Source organism: Heloderma suspectum, chromosome 16, assembly GCF_057233095.1.
Source record: "Heloderma suspectum isolate Gila_16-S chromosome 16, 16-S_ref, whole genome shotgun sequence".
Taxonomy (NCBI): domain Eukaryota; kingdom Metazoa; phylum Chordata; class Lepidosauria; order Squamata; family Helodermatidae; genus Heloderma; species Heloderma suspectum.
In genome coordinates, this window is record NC_139473.1 from 10,726,080 (window position 1) to 10,745,978 (window position 19,899).

The window sequence follows — 19,899 nt, forward strand, 5'->3', positions numbered from 1 at the left end:
TGTATAGAGCTTCTCCATCTTTGGCTGCAAAGTACATAACCAGTCTGATTTTGATATTGACCATCTGGTGATGTCCATGTGTAGAGTCGCCTCTTGTGCTGTTGGAAAAGAGTGTTTGCTATGATCAGCATGTTCTCTTGGCAAAACTCTATTAGCCTTTGTCCTGCTTCATTTTGTACACCAAGGCCATGCTTGCCTGTTATCCCGGTGATTTCTTGACATCCTACTTTAGCATTCCAATCCCGTATGATGAAGAGGACATCTTTTTTTGGTGTGAGTTCTAGAAGGTGTTGTAGATCTTCATAGAACTGATCAACCTCAGCTTCTTCAGCCTCAGTGGTTGGGACATAGACTTGAATTACTGTGATGTTGAATGGTTTGCCTCAGATTCATTCTGAGATCATTCTATCGTTTTTGAGATTGTACCCCAGTACTGCTTTTCCCACCCTTTTATTGACTATGAGTGCTACTCCATTTCTTCTAAGGGATTCTTGCCCACAGTAGTAGATATGATGGTCACCAGAATTAAATTTGCCCATGCTTGTCCATTTTAGTTTGCTGATTGCCAAGATGTCAATGTTCAATCTTTCCATCTCATGTTTGACCACCTCCAGCTTACCTTGATTCATTGATCTTACATTCCAGGTTCCTAAACAATATTGTTCTTTACAGCATCAGATTTTCTTTTCACCACCAGACACATCCAGAGCTGAGTGTCCTTTCGGCTTTGGCCCAGCCGCTTCACCCTTTCTGGCGCTACTTGAAAATTCGCTCTGCTCTCCCCCAGTAGTATATTGGACACCTTCCGACCTGAGGGGCTCATCTTCCGGCGTCATCTCTTTTAGCCTTGTGATACGTTCCATGGGGTTTTCTTGGCAAGAATACTGGAGTGGATTGCCATTTCCTTCTCCAGTGGACCACATTTTGTCAGAACTCTCTGCCATGACCTGTCCGTCTTGGGTGGCCCTGCATGGCATAGCTTATGGCTTCACTGAGTTACACAAGCCCCTTCGCCACAAGGCAGTGATCCATGAAGGGGAAGGAAAGGTTCCGCCTGTGCAAGCACCGGGTCATTACTGACCCCTAGAGGGACACTGCTTACGCTGGCGTTTTCATGGCAGGCTATAGCGGGGTGGTTTGCCATTGCCTTCCCCAGTCGTGACTACCTTTCCCCCAGCAAGCTGCATACTCATTTTACAGACCTCGGAAGAATGGAAGGCTGAGTCAACCTGAGCTGGCTACCCGAGACCCAGCTTCCGCTGGGATCGAACTCAGGTCGTGAGGAGAGTTTCGGTTGCAATACTGCCACCTACCACTCTGCGCCATCTCTAGTCTTTAAAAAATCTTCCTATCACATAGGTTTTAGAAATCATTTGTGGGGAGTAAAGGCCTGGTAGCTATATATGAACACTTTGCCTTAAACAGTGTATTCATCATTCTAAGAGCAAATATTTCATAATCCAAAATTGTTCATGCTTTCCCATTTGGGGCGGGGGGGACGGGATGGGACACCAAGCATACCAATTTCAGAGCCTGAATACATTAAAACTAGTGCTGTACCATTTAATTGATTGATCAGTTAGGATAATGGAAATATAATTACTGAATAAAAACTGCAGATGGCAAACACCATTGTAGAAGAGGTATTCTTTGTACTGTGAGAGAGAAGGGGGAATGCCTCTTGTAATCATCTAAAACAAAGTATGTTTTCTTTCTCCAGGGTTATTGTTTCAGTTGAGCAAGGCATTAGCCTAGTGTCCTGGCCGGTTCACAGTAAAGTTGTAAAATCAAAATGCCCAGTAATGACCAGAGTAAGATATAGTAATGATGATACTGAAGGAGACTGGATAATTTCCAGTCATCCAAACTGTTGGCTCACTGCTCAGAAGAGCCCAACACTAGGGAACACCAAGCATGAATGGTGTCCAGTGAAACACCCTGACAAAAGTTGCTTTTGAGGGTTTTCCCTGCCATCCTGTTTTGGAAGTAATTGGCCTGGCAAACGTTGCCTTACATTGGCCTGAGTCAGATGCGTCCATGCAGGCAGATGTTTGCAGGGTTCAGTTTAATCAGAAGTCTGCTCTCCTGCACTTGAAGGCATTAAGCATGGAAGGATCCAAGCTTAACAGGGTGTGCTAATTGCTAGCCATTGTGTGTTTTTTTTAATTGCCCATTGAAGTCTAAATCTGAAGCCTGACATCAGTAGTGTCCTTTGTAAAGTCTTCCCTCAACTTTGCATCTGCCACCCTACATCACAAAGAACAAAACAAAAACCACCTCATTGTTTCTACAATTGTCTCTGTAAAGTGAGGATTTTTAGCGTGTTCCAAGTAATTAAATCAGCTTCCATCTTTTTTCCTAGGTACTCTCTGCTCTCGACATACTCCAGCCACCACACATTGACTACTTCGAAGAAATGTATCCTAAACATTAAATAAACAATCTTAATTGAGGTAGGTGTGATTGACTCAAGCCTATAAAATGCCTGCTGGATTTGACTTTCTAATCTTTGAGCTCCCCGACATCTGGAAAGGTGGCAGGTAGGCTAAGCTGTCATATGCCCATATGGCAAACGGTTTGGCTGTTCATCACAGAGGTGTAGAAAGGAGGAGGTGCTTGGGGGTATAGATATTTGTAGTTTTGTAAATGAATTCATTTTCATGGTTAAGGCTTTAGGATGGTTTTTTTTTCCATGCTTATCTTTTGAAAAAGTGTTGGAAAATGTCCACAAAATGACAACAGATAAATTGCTTTGTAATATGGAAATGCCATTCACATAGTTTGAAACACATGAATGGTGGAGAAGATGGTTACCAGACATGTCTTGGAACACATACACACGTTTGCTTAATGTGTATTTATTTACCTCTTCATGAGCATTACAGATCCTATTCTACTCCCTTTAAGGAAAGTTAAAGTGCTACAGTGAAATGGGAGATTTCTTTTTCCCTACCCTTTCAATGCTTGCTTACGAGTAAAAAGTTTTGCAATGATGTATGGAATAAAGGGGTGGTATTTTTTTCATACTGAATAACACAAGTTGTGTGCATTTGGGGTTGGGTTTTGCAGTCTACCATTCCCGCTTTAGCCACTCATCTAGGGGCAATTCAGGTGCCAGTTCTGAGGGTCCAGAAACGTTCAGGGGGAAGCTTTTTCCCTTAGCTTTTTTCCTGAGGATTTATTTCAACTTGTCCAATGGAAATTTTGGGGAACAGTGAAAAACATTTCAGTGAAATATTTTCACTTTTGGAATGAGTGAAATACTTTTAAGACTAGGGTTTTCTTGCTCCAAATGTGTAATATGAATATTTTTACGTGAGACAATCTACAGCATTAGAGAAAGGTAATTCCTGTGAATGCTATAGACACATGCAACACGCAAATCCATATAGGGCCTTCTTTTCTTGTGAATTGCTGCTTGCCTTCTGGCGACCCCTGATCTTGTTTGCAGATACTAGAAGCATCTATTCTACATCTGCTGTCCTTTTGCTTGTACAAATTGAAGACTGCAACCCTATGCCTACTTACTTGGGCCCTAAACGTAATAGGGCTGACTTCTGAGTAGTAATGTATAGGATTATACTGTAAGGCATTTCTACTGTGAGGCTGCAATCCTATGTGCTCTTACCTGGGAACAAGCTCTGCTAAACAGAATAGGTGTCACTTCTGAGTAAACATACATAGGAATTCTTTGTAAATTTCATAAATATGCCAGATAGTGCTATTTTATATGTTAAATTTAATAAATGGTACATTTGATGTTGTTAATAGCATAGGAAGGTAAGTATTGCACGTAATTCAGTTTCCCCCCAAATTGCTTTTTTTTCCAATGGCTTCAAAATTTCAAGAAATGTTACATCTCATACCACTTTTCTATGCCATTTTTCAGAATGTAAGAAATCACTGGCAGTGACCCCAGAGTGTTGGGACTCAGGTTATATTTAGGGCTTTTTACCAGCAGGTTATCTCCAGTCCCCAAAATGCTTCTACTTGAGATAGTTGCGAGGACTTGGCTTTTGCTCATTGCTGACTGTTATGGGCACAACGAGATTTAACATGGGAGATCCGTGATTAGGATCTCTTGCTGTATTGAAAAAAATGTAGCAGTCACTGGGAAGCCCAAACTGGGGCTGCTGCACTGGCAAAAAGGGTTAATCCTTTCCTTGTTTCTGTTTTCCCAATTTACACTCCCCAGCTTTTGAGAGGGCAGGGAGAGTTAAGCAGGAAAATGACACAGAAGGAAAGGGTACATGACCACCCCAGTGCCGAGATGCTGGTCAGATTCATATTCTCATTTAACATTCAAATTCTCACTTAACATGCCTGCTAGTCAGCGTTTTAAATTTAGTTTGGCTCCAAGCCTTATGTCTGACATTATAGGTTCATAGTGGTACAACAAAAAGGCTTGTGCATTTCCAGTGTAGAAGGGATGCATTCTCAGATTTGATCCTCAGCTCCTTAAGTTAAAAGCTTCCAGGTGTTGGAGAACATGGGCTATATAGCAGATTGTATGGACTGAGGGGATATAATTGATGAACCTGTTGTTCTTGTTAGACTCTTTCTGTGTGGTTGTTTTGTGGAAATGCTTTACACATAGAAATGAAACATATTACTAGATTTTTTTTCTCCCGCACACTCCCCATTTTCTAGTGTTTTTGCATCTTTTCAGTAAGTTTGATCTTACTTTGGCAATCGGCAATTGCTTACTTTGGCTTTGGCAATTGGGCGGTATAGAAATACAATGAATACGATTCCTTTTGTGACTTCAAAGTGGATGTAGGTGGAATCTACTGAACCAAGGACAGTGGTTTTAAATAAGAATTGCTTTCTTCTTCTTAGTTAGGGAGTTTACCAGCTTACAGATCTAAAGATCTTAATGGCAACAGGCTGCCTAGACTCATCCAGCTAATCTGCTGCTATATTTAGAGCTAACTTAAAACATTAGAGCAGATAAAAAGATAATTGCTGGAAAACGTTTGGCAGGGGGAGGTTTTGCCAAGTCTGTCTTGGGGAAAAAAACGCTAGGTGGACAGATAGTGAATTTTTAGATAGAGCACAAATTATGTTTCAGACTCAATTTAGAACAAAATGGAAAGATATTAGAAATATTTGAAACATTAATAACACTGGGTCAATGACAAATGGCCTCATGCTTAGACTTTAAAGGAGGTGTATTTGGAGGGGTAATGAAATACCGTAGCTTCAGAAGTATTCCTGCTCAGGAAAGGCTGCCATTAACTCCGATGCTAGTCAAACGTTGTTGGTGTTCTGGCTCTCCTGAAGTTGGGGCCTCCTCCAGAGATCGAGAATCTCCACCTTCCTAGGCTGAGGAAGGGGAACTTAAAAACCATTTGAGTGATTGCCCTCTCCTGTGCAGTCTCCACTGGTCCCAGCACATTAGCAGGAACCCCAGTTTCTCTGTAGCGTGAAATGAGAAGGAAGGTGCAATGACTTTTCTAGTCACCACTCCACAACCCAGTGAGTCCAAATTAAAGGAGGAGCTTATTCAAGACTAGTTCGGAGTTACAAAGAGGGTTAGGTGAAGCAGACAAACAGCATAACAAAATATGTATGTACATATTCTAAGCAGCATCTTCAGTCCCATCAAGTACATGAGGGTCAACTTAGAGGTTCAGAAAAAGATGATAATTTTTTCATAGCACATTATTGGATTTAAGAATTCTATGGGCAGGGGGGTGCTGATCCATCAATCAGGTGTGACCATGTGGGCTTGGACACACCTCTGGGGTCGAGCTGGTAATTCAGATTTGCAAGGTTCGTCACATATATAGTCGGTTGACACCTCCAGAGAAAATAGGAGATAAGGCTGTAGGTGAGAAGTTGAGCAATGGAACCCATTTCCCTTCTAGATAGCAGAATTACAGGGAATTTCTTGGTAGTGGTGGCTGTATGTGCGGTATAAGCTCCTGTGTAATGGGGAAGCTACAGTGCTTTCTTGTTTAAAGGGACAGATGTTTTATCCTCTGGCCTCTATCCACACATACATCCTCATGCTTAAGTTCCTGATGATATAGGGTATAATAAACCTAGGGAACCTGATTAGTACAGAAGGAATTCATCACGAGGTGGTGAAGCCGCAGTGTGTGTGTGTGTGTGTGTGTGTGTATGTGTGTGTGTGTGTTAGTGGTGTAGCATTTTAATAAACTTGGTGAAGTCAAATTATATTTTTGTGGCAGATTCATAACCTACTCTGAAACTGTCATCATATGCTAGTTCTGTAGGGAAGAAAATCCTTATAGCATAAAAGATTCGGCAAGAGAGGGATGAGAAAATGATGGAGACAAGTGTAAGGTACCTTAGTTTCAGTAGGGGATGCGGAGTAAGAGCAGAGGCCATAGCTCAGTGGTAGAGGATATCCTTTGTATGCAAAAGGTTCAAGGTTCAATCTCCAGGCAGGGCTAGGAAAGGCTTCTATCTGAAACCTTGGAGAATACTAAATTTAGCCACCCAACAGTGGGCTCTTACATTGGAGGAAGAGGATTCATACCACCTGAAGCTGGGACCCTGAGGGTACATGCCTTCCAACTACTAGGTAAAGCATCCCAATTTGGCTCCTGTTGACTGTTTTTACCTTGCACACCTTCTAAAATTATCTCTAGCTTTGTTAATATAAAAACCTTTATCTCTGCTTTTGTTTTGTACTTATCAAGTTATCTGTGTGCTTTCCTAAGGATGGAGGCAGTTTTGCGTAACAGCTGGATTTTATGTTTTCAAAAATAGGGGAGCAACGTTTTTGCTTTTGAATCCCAGCATCACTCGGGAGAGTCCTAGGTGTGACCTCATACAGCCTAATTTGAATGTCTGCAGCCACCTCCCACGTTCTATCTTAAGACTGTAACTAGATTCAGACTCCATGGCTTCAACATCAGCCACTTTTTTCCTCCCCCCCGCCCTTTGTTTATATCTTACCTGATAAACAATTCTGGAGAACTCAAATCTTACACACTGTTTTGTGACCATTACTTGTCTTAATCTGCCCAAGTATGGATTTTGTCATTTTTCTTAAGGTCAACCTTTGCGTTTTGTGTGTCCAGTCACTATAGACTGTACTGAGCTAAATTGGATAGGGAGGCAGGGTTTTTCATTACAAGGACCTTTTAGTGCCCCCTCTTGTAGGATCCATTTGCTTTTCAGTCCTAGCCTGTGACTGCAGGTAGTATTTAGGCTATATAAAATCATCTTGCAGGGTAATTGTGGTCCATGAGCCACCGGTTGGCTATCTCCACTCTAGACAAATTTCTTCCTAAGATAGATGAATAAAGAATTGCCTGTATTGTCATGAATGCCTGCCTGTAGAAGGAATTTTTTAGTGGGGAGAAAAAATCAGCCAGATGGAAGTAATACATTTCACAGAGACCCTGGCATTTTCTTGCCATTTTGTTTTTTAAATAATTGAACTGGATTTGTCAACTAGTCATGGCATGGCACAAAAAGCCAGTGCCTATGGTATAAAGCTTGGTTTTGTTAGCCGCATTGCACTAAAAGGTTGAGCTTGAATGCTGAGCAACGCTATATTGCAAATATGTCAGTCTAGTCATTGGAAGTGCCCATTTCTCATATTTGCATGTTGGGTGGGGAGACCCTTGCAGGTTCTAATCCATTATGTTTTCATTTGTGTGAGAGATCAAATCTGTTGTCTTGAGGCAAAAATGAAATAGTGGGTGTTCAGACATTTCCATCCTATTTAGCAAGACTGGAAAAGACACTTGAGATAATAATGCAAATAACATTGTCTAATAGTCTCATTTTAACAATTCATGTTGAAATCACGGTTAATTCTTTTCTGGTATAGCTATATAAACAGAGCCATATGAGAACAAAAGCTACAAGTGTGATTATCTCTCTCAAGGTGTATAGGTAATGAAAGGAATTTGTGTTTCCTGGTGAAACAAATTGCAGGGTGCTGTAAACTGAAATGAACTTACAACTTAGTACAAAAGGAATGCAACTAAGATAATACAGCTTAGGAGCTGGTGCTGTGGAGTCCAACTTTTAACCAGACTGCATAGGATGGGAAAAGTCAGAGTCTATATATATGTGTAGATATATAAAATTTAAAAAGATCAGAGGGTGGTCACTAAGCCCCTGGTGTTATTACCATAATGCCCCTAACCTTGCTTCAGTTCTTACCACTTAGAACAGTGATTTGCAATGTGTAAGGGAGTAAAGAACATTATTCACTTCAAAAATATGCTGTGTTTCAGCTGTGCCTGTTTGGGCAACTAGAAGGAGTTCCTCTGCATTCTGGAAGCATCAACACTGAAAGTGATAATGTCGCTCTCCCTTTTACCCTGCTTAGCTTGCCTCTCTACTCACTTGACTTGCTGGAAATTAAAATGTAGTGGTCCCAAAATGTGATGAATCAAATGGTAATGAAGTGTGGACCCTAAATCAGAAAGAACAGATCCAGTAATATGCCCAGGAGTAATGTAGTGGCTATATGCAAATGTGAATGCCCCCTCAGGCTTGAAGAAACTTGCAGGCGGTGGAATAGCACCATCATAAGGTGTGCGTGTTGGTTTTTATGGTTCACTATCATGTCTAGTTAAGCAGGTTTTGCAGTTTGAGTTTTAGAAATTTGTAAGAACTGTTAGCTCACAATTGAAAGACTGACCTAGTCCATAATGCTGTCGTGTTAACAAACAAGTCTGGGAACATTTAGTAATGGAAAAAAGTAACCCACCTAACCAAAGAAGTAGTGAGAAACTTTGGTATCCTTTTATGTCCAATATATGTTGAACCACTCATAGCTTACCTTCTCTTTTGTGTTGATGCACAAAAATAATTTACATATTTGTCAGGAGTAGTTGAAACTGGCTTGTTCATGATTCTCTCTTTACCTATCTTTATATTTGTATAATTATTCTTATGTATTAATATTATGATAACATCCTTTGGGGTGTGTGGTTGAAAATGCCAAAATAAGAACTTGCCCAAAGATCATAGCAGGACCCAAAAATAAATAATTAACGTATGTACTGCAGGCAATGGTGGTATGATTATACACCTTTCAAGTCAATTTGTACACAGCCTCAGTCTCCCTTCTTATTGAATGTGTCTTTAGAGCCACATCCATTTGCAGCTTGAAAATGGATGTGATTAGCTTAAATATTGGCAGGACTGTCACTTTTTAACATCTTTTGTGTGATAAAACTTTAATTGAGGCAAGTGTAGGTGACTTTGGGTATTATGAGAAACATCTACAAGAGCGTGAGTGAGTGCCTTTGTCTGTCTGTTTTTTGTTCTTCCATTGTAAAGGTGAACTGAAGCATGCTCAGGGTTGATGCACCAACTGAATGCATCTCTGAAACGTGTGCTTCTCTCTCGCCCAAGTTTCCCTTCCTTCGTATATTGCTGTGGAAGCAAGAGACACTAGTGCATCTTTTGTAGTGCTGCTTGTAACGTTGGATGCTGATCTGTAGATCAGTTGTTCTGCTCGATTTGTTAAACTTTCTTTTAAAAATATGTTTATCCTGAAGAAGTACCTTACATCACCATTTGTACCCTGCCTTTCTACCAAAAAATGGCACTGAAGGTAGCTTACAATTAAAGTTGATTAAAACAATACATTAAAATACAATAAAAACATAACAATTACAGAATAAAAAAAAGAAAAAGCAGCACACAACTTAGTGGCCAGAGGCCTGCTTTGCCTTGGGCGGGAGGGCCACAGCCTGGGAGTGGCCACCGAAAAGGCCCTCTCTTGGGTCACCACCAAACGCACCTCTGAAGGTGGAGGTCTCGAAAGAAGGGCCTCTCCAGATTATCATAAGGACTGGGCAGGCTTGTATGGGAGGCAATCTTTCAGGTGGCCTGGCCCCAAGCCATACAGGGCTTTATAGATCATAACCAGGACTTTGAATTCTGCCCAGAAACAGACTGGTAGCCAGTGAAGCTGCTGTAACAAGAGAGTCGTGTGCTCCCTGAAACGAGCTCTGGTCAACAGTCTGGCTGCAACACTCTGGACCAACTGAAGTTTCTGAACAGTTTTCGATGACAGCCCCACGTAGAGCACGTTACAGGAGTCCAAAGGAGATGTAACTAAAACATATGTGACGGTGGCCAGATCAGAAATCTTTAGGAACAGGTGCTGTTGAAGCACTCAGCTGTGCAAATGCACTCCTGGCCACTGCCGAGAGCTGGGCATCCAGGTTCAGGGCCAAGTCCAAGAGTACACCCAAACTGTGAGCCTGAGTCTTCAGGAGGAATGTAACCCCATCCAGCATAGGTTGAATCCCTTTTTCCTGATCTTCCTTTTGACTGACCAAAAGCACCTCTGTCTTGTCTGGATTAAGGTCCAATTTGTTTGCCCTCATCCAGTCCATTACCAAAATCAGGTACCAATTTAGAACCAGAACAGCTTCCTTGGATTTAGATAGAGAGGAGAGATAGAGTTGGGTGTCGTCAGCATACTGGTGGAACTGAACCCCAAAACTCCAGACAATCTCTCCAAGAGGTTTCATGTATATGTTAAATAGCATAGAATCATAGGGTTGGAAGGGGCCTACAAGACCACTGAGTCCAATCCCCTGCTCAATGCAGGAAGCCTGATTCCCAGGCAGTCTCCCATCCAAGTACTAACCAGGGCTGACCCTGCTTAGCTTACGAGATCAGGCGCATCCAGCCCTTTGCATGGAATAAGATGGAACCCTGAAGGACACCACAGGCCAATGGCCATGTGTAGAACAGGAATCCCCCAGCACCACCTTCTGAGAAGGATTGGAGCTACCATATAACATTGCCTCCCAATCCCACCTCAGACAGACACCCCAGAAGGATACCATGGTCGATGGTATCGACAGCTGCCTAAAAGTCCAGCAGAACCAACAAGGACACAGTCCGCCTGCTCAATGAGTAGGGCCAGATATTAATTGGGATAGATCCATGGAGGCCATGAATTTCTGAGCCACTCCCCAAAAGCTGGCCTCAGCATGTATGTTGACGTTTCCCAGTAAAACGAGCCACGGAGACTCCAGCACCAAACCCGAGACCAGGAAGGGAGACTTCCTGGCCACCAAACCTGAAACACCCACCTGCAGATACATACCCTCAAAACTGGATGACTGTGGGATGGGGCACCTGGACAAGTGGACAGAATCACGATAGACCTGTGCGACTCTGCTTTTGCTGTGCTTCTAAAGGCAATTCAAACATGCATTTTCTTTTCCTATCCCTTCTGACTGTTCTTAGGCACATAAGGGGACAGAGCTAATGTATGCATTACATTACATTACATTACATTACATTACATTACATTCATGTATGCATTACATGTACTCATGGATACTCACCAGCACTTTGCATTCCTGGCTTCTCATTGCAGAATTTGGGCAGCATCAACATAGGTGTGAATCTATGCACAAGTTTCTGGAAGCCAAGTCCAGTTTTTGATGGTTGCTGGTTGTGTGTGGGCTATGTGCATGTTTTAACCCATCTCAAGAGTTCCAAGAGGTAGTAACCATAGGCAATAAGGACTAATTATAATCTCTTATTTTTGCCAGTAGGATGAAGTAGCCGAGGTGGTCATCAACCATGACTTGCAATGTGTTAATGGCCACCTATTCCATTCCATTATAAGAAATTTTGATCATGGAGAGATCTCTATTCCCCCTGAAGCCTACTTAGTATATATCTTCCTTTCCTTGTAATGCAGTTCCAATTAATGGATTTTTAAATGGGTTAGGTTGTTTTACATTCTAATATAAACAATTTTCAATAAACTTTTAAGTGGTTAGGTGCTGCAGTACTTTTGAAAAATGTGGTGGTATTGATCCTAGCTTGAGTCTAATAATACCACATTGTTTTTTGAATTCCACTTACCTTACATGTTAACCCTTTCTATGAGAACTGGTTTCCTTGAAATAAGCTATGCTGCACAGTCAAGTGCTTGAGTCCAAGGTCTTCATAATGTGATTTTCAGCTGCTGCTTTAAGGGGCTGTCATGTTTAACACGTTTGATAATAAATAATTAGCCTTAACAGGACTGCTTTGAATTTGTAGAAAAGCATTTCTAATTACCACAGTACTTGAATAAATCATTAGTTTAAAAATTAAAACATTGATCATAGTGAAGATACTTGTGAATCAATGTTTAAACGTAAATGGATGGCATAAGCCAAAGGGGTTGTTTTCTTTGGTCAGTTGCCTCCTCTTCTTTCCTTCAGTTCTTCACATTTTTATGCATCCCTCTATGCAATGTCTAAGCTGGAAGCAAAATGTGGCTCTTTGGCTGTACCTTGCTTCACTTCTAGTTCCCTTCTTGGCACATACACTGCCAGTGTTGTGCTAGAGTTGTACGGATGTGCCAAGGCCCATGACCAGAGGGCTTAATCTAAATTGGAAGGAAGTGGGCATAGGCTGACAGATGGAGATAGGGAGGAAGTGTCAAATGGCAAAGGAAAAAATGCTAAGGTGCATAGCACTATTCAGTGGACACACTTCAGGCATGCGGTATCGTCTTTATTTTATTTTTTACTAGAGTTTTTTTTTAAACGGTTTGTTTGTTTGTTTATTTATTTATTTTACTACTTCCCTGAGGTCCACCAACTACAGCCTGGTGCAAAAGACATGCAGTTCGAATTAAAGAATAATTTAAAACAACCTGAAGAAATAAAATAAAGAGCAAGAGGGACAGGGAGCCTGGCAGGCACCAAGAGATGTGTCTGCAGGCCCATTGATGCCCTTGAGTACCACATTGGAGACCCCAGTCTTCACAATGTTAGATAACACTGATCATGGTCTCCTATTGGTTAGTATCCTTGAGTTGGGGATCGGGGCCATTGCCTTACCAAGGTCCCAATTCTACTTACAGGGCTGGTTACAGTGAGTGGCACTGGGTGAAAATTTTTCAGCCCCCTGGCAATTGTGCCAGGGAGTGCCACAGGATACCATCTTGTCCCCAATGTTATTCAACGTCTGTATGATGACGTTGGGAGCAGCCATTATGAGATTTGGAGTGGGATGGAGGTCCTGTGGGTGGGTGGTTCCCATGTCCAGGAATTAGGCAGTTTCTCTATTCTGGATGAGGTTGCACTCCTTCCGATGGAGCAGGCACATAGCCTGAAGGTGTTCATAGGACCATCACTGTAACTGGAGGCCCAAGTGGGTTCAGTGACAAGGACTGCCTTTTCCCATTTTTGGCTGGTGCGCCAGCTATGGCCTTTAATAGCTGGGAAGAGCTTAGCCACACTAACCCATACATTAGTAACCTCACATCTCGACTACTGTAATGAGCTCTATGTGGGGGCTGCCCTTAAGCTAGGTCTCTTGCAGCTAGTGCCACATAGTTTGTTGGTGTAAGTTTTTCCTTTGGGGAATAGTCGGGTTTGGGTTTTTGTTTTTGTTTTTTCAACAAAAAGCTTTTGTTTGGAAGTACTACCCCCATCATTGCACTTGTTTCACATTCTACCCACCGTGGCGAAACCCGAATCCCAACACAGTAGCTTTAGCAATGTGCTTTGCACAGTTGCAGAAGTTATTTTTGGATTTTTTCATTCTCTCTCTCCCCCCCCTCCCCCCCCCCGTTAATCCACCTCTGAGCTGGCATTTGATGGTGCATTCCTCATTACCATAGGCATAGCCAAGCAGTACAAAGAGCTTCTGACAGGATTCCAGCTGGCTACAAATCCCAGCTCCCTAATACTTGAGCTTTGATGTACACGACGGTTTTCTGTGATATGCCTAAACTCATAGCCAACTGTCAGGGTGGCCTTTATTTATAAAGCATGTTGCTTTCAGCTTGTCACTGTTGTCACTAGTTTACATGATTAGGTCTACCTGAGGATGTATGTGATATTTTTAGAGATGAGTGCTTCTGCTTCTGCCCGATGGGAGCCATGAGTTCCCACCGTCACTTATTGATGGCTCCGGGGCATTTATCAGAGGTCTGAAGGGGAGTTGAGCTCCTGTGATAAGGTGAACATCTTAATTTTGTTTCCTTTTCTGACTGTGTGTGGGGAGAGGAAGCTATATTGAAGGCTCGATGGTGCTGTCATAAAATAGCCTCTCCCGACAGGGCTTTATTTCCTTTTAGATTTTTTTAAAGTCCACCCTCTTGCAAGTAAGATAGGACGACACCATTATTACTTATTAGAAAAGCTACTGGCATATTCTTCAGCCATGAGTGGGAATGTGTAGAGATGATACTTACAAGACCATGATTTAAAAAGTCTTAAAGCTACTAACATTCTAGTTGAGTACTTTTTTATTGGTCATCTGCTTACACTTTGGAAGGGAAAGGTGCTGAGAATAAGTACAAATTGCTCAATATCCTAACAGAGTAAATAAAAACAAACGATAAAATGATAATTTCCTTTCTTTAAAAAATCAGTTAAGTGACTCTTTAAAAATATAACCTGGTTTAAAATATTTTAATGTAATAAAACATATCACACTTATCTTAAGATTGAATCCATGACCATCTATCGAACATTTTTTATAAAGTTTTTCCTTTGTAAAGCCATGAACCAGGGGCAGAAATATGCAACTCTCAAAGGTTAAGCATTATGACTACGAGTGTGTGTGTGTGTGTGTGTGTGTGTAAGTACTTCCATATATATATATATATATATATATATATATATGGAAGTACTTCCACACACACACATATATATATATGTATGTATAATATATATTTATATTATTGAATAAATTATGAATATTTAGACTCTTATCAGCCAAACAGCATGGACATTCACTTTCCATGTCATGTAGTACAAACACTGTGGCTACCTAGCATCTTCCAACCCTTGCATCTGGAAAGTTTTGGGTACTTCAAGTAAATGATCTTGCTCAGTTCCTTTGCATGTCTCTAGAGACAGTTAAACAGAAATCCTTAATATTACCATTGCACCCCTCCCGCTCCTTGTGGATATAAATTCTGTTGCGTAAAAGGCATGTGAGCTGCTTGACCAGAAGCTTTCAGTTATGCTCCTCAGTAGTATAGCAGTTTTATTTCATTTCAGACATATTCTAGGTGTAATAACCAGTTAATATCCGTGATGATTCAGTAAATATATGCATTAGAAAGTTGGAAATTTGACTTTTGGTGATTTAAATCAATCCCCCCTTATTGAGTTGAAAATATGTGACCTGCCTCTTTGAAAACAATATTGTTTGGAGTGATCTTAGGTGTTATTTCTGCTGGCGGTTGTTTTTGCACACACAAATCACTAGAAGTTGCTTGATGACAGCATGTGTGAACATATGCTCTAATGATGTGTGGAGATATTTTCTCAACTGTGTGGTGGTTCCCAGTATCTAACCATACCATTTCTAACCATACAGTCAGTTAGTGTAGTGGTGTTGGTTGACTTCTCAGCCATGACACACCAGCATGGCTGAAAACTGCCTGAACCACACAGGCATTGCACTTCACACAAATTGCACAGGACGGCATCAGTATGGTAAAACCCCCCAGAAATGGCCATGTCACCAGGCTGATACCATAATCAACCCTAAGCCTTCTGCCTATTAAGCACTATGTTTAAGCTTCTCCTAGTCATGCAAATTCATAGAATCATAGAATAGTAGGATTGGAAGGGGCCTATAAGACTATCAAGTCCAACCCCCTGCTCAATGCAGAAATCCAAGTCAAAGCATGCCTGACAGATGGCTGTCCAGCCTCGTCTTGAATGCCTCCAGTATGGGAGAGCCCACCACCTCCCTAGGTAATTGGTTCCAATGTTGTATTGCTCTAACAGGAAGTTTTTCCTGATGTTCAGCTGGAATCTGGCTTCCTGTAACTTGAGCCCATTATTCTGTGCCGTGCACTCTGGGATGATCGAGAAGAGATCCTGGCCTTCCTCTCTGTGATAACCTTTCATTGTTTCGTATGGCTTTCCTAGAACTTCTCATGTTTTGAAGACTGAAATCTGGAGTGTTGAGAATGTTAGTGGCGTGAGCTTGGAAATACAAGTGCGGGCGGAATGTCAAATTTTTGTACGCTTGAGTCACCTCGAGCAGTGCCGACACTTTGACAAAACAAATGTTCTAGTGAAGCCATTTCTGCATTACAAAATAAAACACTTCCCCATATACCAGTTTGAACAAAAATGCAACATGAGACTCAGTCCCAAAGGTCTTGCAATGCCATTTTAGTGCATCCTGTACTAAGGAGAATAAACAAGAACTGCTTGTTTTCATGACCGTTCTTGACTGTTGTATCAGAATTAATCTGCTTCCCTCATGGAGCTGTTGTTTTTTATGTACACCGCATATAAATTGTGTATAAAATGTTGACCCCTAAGGTGAAATGTTAAGAATACTACAGAAGTGCATCTGCAATTTCAACTGTGGTAGAAAATGCACCGTTGTGTTATGTTAGGCAAATGGTGTTCTGCAGGGTTTTGGATGGCCCAGTAATTGAAGTGGTGCATAATAAACAGTCGCCTGCTGGAATGAGACTTGCCCCCGTTCCTAGAGAATGCTGAAAGTGTTTTGCTGAGTCTGCCAGAGCATGGGACAGAAGTCAGCAAACAACAGTTGGATTTGGCAAGAAAGCTGGGCTAGGATTTTGGAGACTGGGCTGACGCTGTTGTAAATCTGGTACAGAATTTATAAATACATACATGGTCAGCGTGCTTGTTCCTGCACCCCTGTGTTTTGTAAACAGCAGATAACTGCAAATACATGACTTTCTCTCAAGGAAATACAATCTGTGCAGGATTTCTCCGAACTTTCCAGTTCTCAGGGAAACAATACTTTTGCGATGCGTCAAGACTTGCACTGTAGGTTCGCTTGTCAGGGTGGCAGAGTCTGTTAACATCAAGTCTCTCAGTCAGCACAAATAAAAGCCCTTCTATTGTCCCCTGCTTTTGTGCCTGGATGATTGTTCTGAAGCAAATTGGTGTGTTTCGTACTTCTAATTTTATGCAGCTCCTTGGCTAATTATTACTGTCAGCAGCATTTTCTATCCAGGAGTGCTGTTCAGTTTGGGGATATCGTAACCAGGGCAACCTCCCATGCCCTCTGGCCATGATATTTATGGATCAAAGTTAAATGTGGAAAGGCAGACATCCACTGAAACTTGCTGTCATTATATGTCCTAAATCTAGCTTTAGGAGAGAGAACCGTACGCATTCTTTTTTTTTTTTTTTTACCAGCACTGAAAAAGGCAAGTGGGATTGACCTATTCAGACACCAGCTATTTAAGAGGCTACTGTAGCTGTGAAACAGGACTATCAAGCAAGAACTGTTTTTGCTGTTGCTTAGAGGCCTGTGTTTGCTTAGCCAGAGACAATCATGAGATAGTTGCTGTTCAGGCTAATAGCACCTCTGAGCCTCTGTCGAAAGCTTTTTTTTTTTTTAATGCACAGCAGACCTGGAGCGGTGCAGGTGCCATTCCAGGCCATCGTTTAATTTTAAGCTGCTTTAGTTGGCATGGCAACTAGTTGAGACATCTGGGAGACATTATGCTCTGGATTGAGGTTGAGGAGGATTTAGGTAGGAGAGTTAAACAAGGAAGTTGTTCATACCATAATAAACTGCAGAGTATTGGAATTGTTCTGGAAGTGTGTGTGTGTGTGTGTGTGTGAGGGGGAGAAAGAGAAAGCTTTTAAAAAGCTGTGGGGGGGGGATTCTGTAAAAGTTGCAATAGAGGTAAAACGCAAAGGATGTTAGCACGAGTGGGACTTTGGCAATAGGGCCACGTTTCCTGAACAAGTTGTGTAAATGCCTCTGAAATTTCTCTGTGAGATCAGGCTTTGCCAAAATCTTAAAGAACATAAGAACTGCCCTGCTGGATTGGACTGAAGGCCCATCTAGTCCAGCATCCTGTTTCCCCACAGGGACCAACCGGATGCCTCTGGGAAGACCACAAGCAGGACAGGAGGATAATAGCCCTCTCCCAGTTTTGTGCCCAACAAGTGGTATTCAGAAGCATTCTTCCTCTAACCCTGGAGGTAGTGTATGGTCATCATGACTAGCAGCCACAACTGGCATGGCGTTCCTAGCTTTGTGCCATAACACATCAGGTATAAATCTTTGTATGAAAAAATTGCAGGGGAAAAAGTAACAGCCAGGTAATGCTATTACGAGGACCATTGGCAATGTTGCAAAGTAACGAGCAAGCTTTTGAGTTCACGGCAGCTCTTATCCTGAGGGCTTGGCATTAAGCAGAAAAGCAAAGCTTTGGGCTGTGGGAAGGGAAAAATGTTCCTTGACAAGATGAATTCCCCACCCCTCACCTCCCAGTCTGCAATTTGTAAGGTGGAACGGAGAAGGTGATGCACAAGCTTAATTAGGTTAGATCATGCTATGTTCAAAGCAGACTTCCGTTTTCACCAAAGGCCTCAGGGGTGGTGGGGAGAGGCAGGAGCTGCTTTCCCTTTGAAAATATTTTTTTAAAAACTGCATTTCTTTAGATCTGTCTCCAGCGCAGATTGGACCACTTGTAAAACAGGGACTTTTTGTACAGAATACTTAAAGCAGGGGTGGACAATTTGGGTCAGCTTAAGGGTCAGATCTGAAACAGAGCTGGTGTGGTGTAGTGGATACCATGCTGGGTTTAGACATAGCAGGACCAACGTAGAATCAAGGACAGATTTTAAGGTTGTGCTCACTAGTTAGGCATAAACAGGTCCCTCTCAGTTTAATATGCAAAGATACAGTCAGGTACAAATGAGGTAGGTGAACTCTTGGGGTGGGTGGGTGGGAGGGTGCTGTTGCACTCATGCCCTGCTTGTGGGTTTCCCATCAACAGCTGGTTGGCCACTGTGTGAACAGAATGCTGAACTAGATGGACCCTTGGACTGATCCAGCAGGGTTCTTCTTTTGTTCTTATGCTCTTAAGTCTAAATTTAAAAACACACTAATGTATCAAGAGGGTATAAAAATATCAAGGTGTCTTCATATAATAATGAGAGAGAGCTTTGGCTGTTGAGTGGTATATAAATGTAATAAATTAAAGACATGTAGCACGCGTATATTGCATATTTTTGTGGCCTGTTTAAGTCAACCTCCAGTCATTGTACAGGCTCTGTTTACTCTATTTTCAAATAAAGTTCCTGGGAATCCTAAGCAGATAAAATGTAGAGGCCCTTAATCAAGGATGTTGAGATAAGATTCATACCTGCATCTTCATCACTGGATGGCTTGCTGCTGAATGTGTGATCTGTCTCCATGAAAAATATTTATTCCATTCAAATCATCCTGCCTTTTGACCGAATGATCCTCAAGGCCGCTTACAATACATAGCCCTTAGTCCCCTGGCATCATAAACGTATGTTCACAAACACATGTGCTACGTAAGGTACATGAACTGCAGAGCTGGAATTTGCCACAAGAATTATTTGATTATTTGAGGGGATATGAGGTGAACAATTTTGAAATGCTCTCTGCATATGCTGTGGTACACAGGTGTGTTTGACTGAGCCGGGACTCCAAAAAATGGGTTCAGGGCCTCAGACAGCAGCCTAATTTGCTCTTCACATGTTGCTGTTCCCTTGGAGTATGTATTGTCCAAACTCACATTTTATGTGTGTCCCAAAACCTGAGGCGTAAAAGAATTACCAGCTACATTGTCTTCATTTTTGCTCTAGCACACATAATCTGGGTCGCTTTATAAGGGATAGTTAACCACCTACATATCCTTTCTGTATCCAAGAGTGAAAGAAGATAGTGTCCACCATCAGCTTCATGCGCGAGGCTGTAATTATAATTCATAATCATCTCAGAACCAAGGATGGAAAATACTTTCAATTCCTTCATGTAGAAGGCAGCGTGTGACTGTTATATGCCCTAAGTTTCATTTGTAGTGGTTCAGTCTGCTTTTTTCTGAAATCTGTAGAACCAGGAATTATAATATTGCAAGGGAAATACTTAGATCGTTGGGTAGGCGGATCTTATTTTCATTTTTTTATCACACACCTTCAACATAAA

The 19,899-nt window shown here is 41.7% G+C and overlaps 1 protein-coding gene across 5 annotated transcripts in view; it reads left to right on the plus strand.

Annotated features, from left to right (window-relative positions):
• The window catches only part of NLK (nemo like kinase), a 124,895-nt gene that overhangs the window by 68,611 nt on the left and 36,385 nt on the right, over window positions 1-19,899 (plus strand). For all 5 annotated transcript variants that reach the window (XM_084822622.1, XM_084822623.1, XM_084822626.1 and 2 more), the window contains one exon: window positions 2,363-2,418. In XM_084822622.1, the coding sequence (XP_084678748.1) occupies window positions 2,363-2,418 (56 nt within the window). The remainder of the gene's footprint in view (window positions 1-2,362; window positions 2,419-19,899) is intronic.